This window comes from Passer montanus, unplaced genomic scaffold, assembly GCF_014805655.1.
Source record: "Passer montanus isolate IOZ18808 unplaced genomic scaffold, ASM1480565v1 scaffold295, whole genome shotgun sequence".
NCBI lineage: Eukaryota > Metazoa > Chordata > Aves > Passeriformes > Passeridae > Passer > Passer montanus.
This window is the reverse complement of record NW_024367652.1, coordinates 106,808-111,169: the sequence shown is the minus strand read 5'-3', so window position 1 is coordinate 111,169 and position 4,362 is coordinate 106,808. Positions and strand designations below refer to the sequence as shown.

The window sequence follows — 4,362 nt, the reverse complement described above, 5'->3', positions numbered from 1 at the left end:
TTTTGGGGGGGTTTAAATTTTTTGGGGTTTTTTGGGTGATTTGGGGTTTTTGGGAGGGTCCCAAATTTTGGATTTTTGGGGAAGAGGTTTTTTTTTTTAGAGGTTTTTTTTATTTATAGGGGATTTTTTTTTTTTTGTGGGTGTGGTTTTTGGTTTTTTTTTATTTTATTTTTGGGTGAATTTTTTTTTTATTTTTTGGGGGGTTTTAGGGGGAATTTATAGGGGATTTTTTTTTTTTGTGGGTGTGGTTTTGTGGTTTTTTGGTTTTTTTTTTTAATTTTATTTTTGGGTGGATTTTTTTTTATTTTTTGGGGGGTTTGGGGGTTTTTTTTTGGTTTTGGGAGGGTCCAAAATTTTGCCTCGAGGGGGAAATTTGGATTTTTGGGCAAGAGGTTTTTTTTAGAGGTTGTTTTAATTTATAGGGGATTTTTAATTATTTTTTTTAATTTATTTATTTATTTTTGGGGGTTTCTTGGGGGGGTTTTTGGGGTTTTGGGTTTTTGGGGGTTCCCAAATTTTGCCTCGAGGGGGAAATTTGGATTTTGGGGCAAGAGGGGAAACACTGAATTTATGGGGGATTCTTTGTGATTTTTTTTAAATTTTTTTTGTTGTTTTTTGGGGTGGGTTTTTTTTGGGTTTTTTTTGGGTTTTTTTTGGGGTTTTTGGTTTTTCCCAAATTTTGGCTCGAGGGGGAAATTTGGATTTTGGGGCAAGAGGGAAAACACTGAATTTATGGGGGATTTTTTGTGATTTTTTTTAAATTTTTTTTTTTTGTTTTTTGGGGTGGGTTTTTTTGGGTTTGGGGGTTTTTTGGGGTTTTTTTGGGGTTTTTTTGGGGGTTTTTTTTGGGGTTTTTGGTTTTTTGGGGTCCCAAATCCGGGGGTGCCCCCGCAGCCCCCCCATGAAGGGCGAGCCCCCCCCCAGCAGCACCCTGAGCGTGGGCCAGGCCCGGAAAATGGTGGAGCAGCTGAAGATCGAGGCCAGCCTGTGCCGGGTGAAGGTGGGAAATGGGGCAAAAAACGGGGAAATTGGGAAAAAAGGGGAAAAAATGCAAAAAAAAGGGGAAAAAACGGGGAAAAAATGGGAAAAAACGGGGGAAAAATGGGGGAAAAATGGGAAAAATGGGGGGAAATGGGGGAGCAGCTGAAGATCGAGGCCAGCCTGTGCCGGGTGAAGGTGGGGAAAAATGGGGCAAAAAACGGGGAAATTGGGAAAAATGGGGAAAAAAAGCAAAAAAATGGGGAAAAATGGGGAAAAATGGGGAAAAATGGGGAAAAATGAGGTTTCCAGGTACATTTTTATGAGTTCCAGGTTCATTTTTGGGGTTCCCAGGTCTATTTTTGGGGTTCCCAGTTGTATTTTTGAGGTTTCCAGGTGTATTTTTATGAGTCCCAGGTTCATTTTCGGGGTCCCGGGCTGTATTTTTGGGGTTCCCAGGTTTATTTCTGGGGTTCCTGTGCCCATTTTCGGGGTCCCGGGCTGTATTTTTGGGGTTCCCAGGTTTATTTCTGGGGTTCCTGTGCCCATTTTCGGGGTCCCGGGCTGTATTTTTGGGGTTCCCAGGTTTATTTCTGGGGTTCCTGTGCCCATTTTCGGGGTCCCGGGCTGTATTTCCGGGGTCCCCGTGCCCATTTCGGGGTCCCCGTGCCCATTTTGGGGTCCCGGGCTGTATTTCTGGGGTCCCCGTGCCCATTTTTGGGGTTCTCAGGTTTATTTTCAGGGTCCCCGTGCCCATTTTGGGGTCCCGGGCTGTATTTCTGGGGTGCCCGTGCCCATTTCGGGGTCCCGGGCTGTATTTCTGGGGTGCCCGTGCCCATTTCGGGGTCCCGGGCTGTATTTCTGGGGTCCCTGTGCCCATTTCGGGGTCCCGGTGCCCATTTCGGGGTCCCCGACCCCCTTTCCCCCCCCCTGCCCAGGTGTCGAAGGCGGCGGCGGAGCTGCTGAGCTACTGCGAGGCGCACGCGTGCGAGGACCCCCTGCTGACGCCCGTGCCCACCTCGGAGAACCCCTTCCGCGAGAAGAAATTCTTCTGCGCCCTCCTCTGACCCCCCCCACCATTTGGGGACCAGGAGGAAGAGGAAGGAAAAGGAGGAAGAGCGGCCGAGCCCCTCAGGGCCCCGCACCCAACATGGCGGCGCCCACCCGTTGCCATGGACGCCGCCATGACCTCCGCGCATGCGCACCCAGACGCTCCCATGGACGCCGCCATGACACCCGCGCATGCGCACCCAGACGGTCCCATGGACGCCGCCATGACACCCGCGCATGCGCGCCGCGCCCCCGGCCGCCCCAAGATGGCGCACCGCCCCCTCCCCAGCACCCAAAATGGCGGCGGGAGGGAGAAGGGACCCGCGGGGGGCTCTGGGGACGCCCCCGGCCCACGCGGGAGCCCCTCCCCCACTCGGGACCCCCCCAAAATCCCCGTGGGGGGAGGGGGAGCCCCCCGTTGTCCCCTCCCCCCTTCCCCGCCGCGTCACCGCCGCCGCAGCCAAGATGGCGGCGCCCACAGCCCCCTGGTTGCCATGGCAACCGAGCCCGGGCTGAGGCCTTGGAGCCGGCCCGGGCTGGGCAGGAAGGAAACGAACTCATTAAATCCTTAATTAGTGGAATTAATTACCGTTAATGAGCAGAGCTTTTGCTTAAAGACCTTGCGGCTCCACAGTGGCCTCAGAAATGGGCCCAGAACCGGGACTGGAGCCCCCGGTGAGGCCTGAAGGATAAAACCAGGCCCGGGCCTAAACGATAAAACCGGCCCCGGGCCTAAAGGATAAAACCAGGCCCGGGCCTAAAGTATAAAACCAGGCCCGGGCCTAAAGGATAAAACCAGGCCCGGGCCTGAAGGATAAAACCAGGCCCGGGCCTAAAGTATAAAACCAGGCCCGGGCCTAAAGGATAAAACCAGGCCCAGATCTAAAGGATAAAACCAGGCCCGAGCCTAAAGGATAAAACCAGGCCCAGATCTAAAGGATAAAACCAGGCCCAGATCTAAAGGATAAAACCAGGCCCAGATCTAAAGGATAAAACCAGGCCCGGGCCTAAAGGATAAAACCAGGCCTGGGCCTAAAGGATAAAACCGGGCCCAGATCTAAAGGATAAAACCAGGCCTGGGCCTAAAGGATAAAACCAGGCCCAAACTTCCTCTAAACCCAGTTTAACCTCCCAAACTCAGTTTTATCTCCACCACTCCCCACTTTTAAACTCCTAATCTCGGTTTTAAGCCCATTTTAACCCCAGTTTAACCCCCCCAGCCCGAGTTTAACCCCCGAAGGCGAATTTTAACCCCCAGCCTCAATTCCAGCCTCCCTTACACCCCGTTTTAGGCCGGGTTTAACCCCATAAATCCAGTTTTAAACCCTATTTTAAGCCGGGTTTAACCCCATAAATCCGGTTTTAACCCCCTTAGACCCCATTTTAGGCCGGGTTTAACCCCATAAATCCGGGTTTAACCCCATAAATCCCCATTTTAAACCGGGTTTAACCCCATAAATCCGGTTTTAACCCCCTTAATCCCCATTTTAAGCCGGGTTTAACCCCATAAATCCGGTTTTAACCCCTTTAATCCCCATTTTAGGCCGGGTTTAACCCCCCAAACCCCTTTAATCCCGGCTTTAACCCACAAACAGCACCCGAGGCCGCCCTGGGCTCAAGCGAATTTTCTTTATTTCTAAAAAGGGACAAAACCGCCCGACACGGCCTGGGGGGAGGGGCGGGGGGAGGGGGTTTTAACCCCCTTAGACCCCATTTTAGGCCGGGTTTAACCCCATAAATCCGGGTTTAACCCCATAAATCCCCATTTTAAACCGGGTTTAACCCCATAAATCCGGTTTTAACCCCCTTAGACCCCATTTTAGGCCGGGTTTAACCCCATAAATCCGGGTTTAACCCCATAAATCCCCATTTTAAACCGGGTTTAACCCCATAAATCCGGTTTTAACCCCCTTAGACCCCATTTTAGGCCGGGTTTAACCCCATAAATCCGGGTTTAACCCCATAAATCCCCATTTTAAACCGGGTTTAACCCCATAAATCCGGTTTTAACCCCCTTAATCCCCATTTTAAGCCGGGTTTAACCCCATAAATCCGGGTTTAACCCCCTTACACGCCATTTTAGGCCGGGTTTAACCCCATAAATCCGGGTTGAACCCCCTTAAACCCCATTTTAGGCCAGGTTTAACCCCATAAATCCGGTTTTAACCCCTTTAATCCCCATTTTAGGCCGGGTTTAACCCCCCAAACCCCTTTAATCCCGGCTTTAACCCACAAACAGCACCCGAGGCCGCCCTGGGCTCAAGCGAATTTTCTTTATTTCTAAAAAGGGACAAAACCGCCCGACACGGCCTGGGGGGAGGGGCGGGGGGAGGG

General features: G+C 51.4%; 1 protein-coding gene across 1 annotated transcript; it reads left to right on the top strand.

Moving 5' to 3' along the window:
* The first annotated feature begins 845 nt into the window (after positions 1–845).
* GNG3 (G protein subunit gamma 3) lies at positions 846–2,056 on the top strand. The gene is made up of 2 exons (XM_039714011.1): positions 846–1,000; positions 1,917–2,056. Exons 1-2 carry the CDS (start codon positions 902–904, stop codon positions 2,043–2,045), a joined length of 228 nt encoding a protein of 75 aa, XP_039569945.1. The 5' UTR covers positions 846–901; the 3' UTR covers positions 2,046–2,056.
* Positions 2,057–4,362: the final 2,306 nt, after the last annotated feature.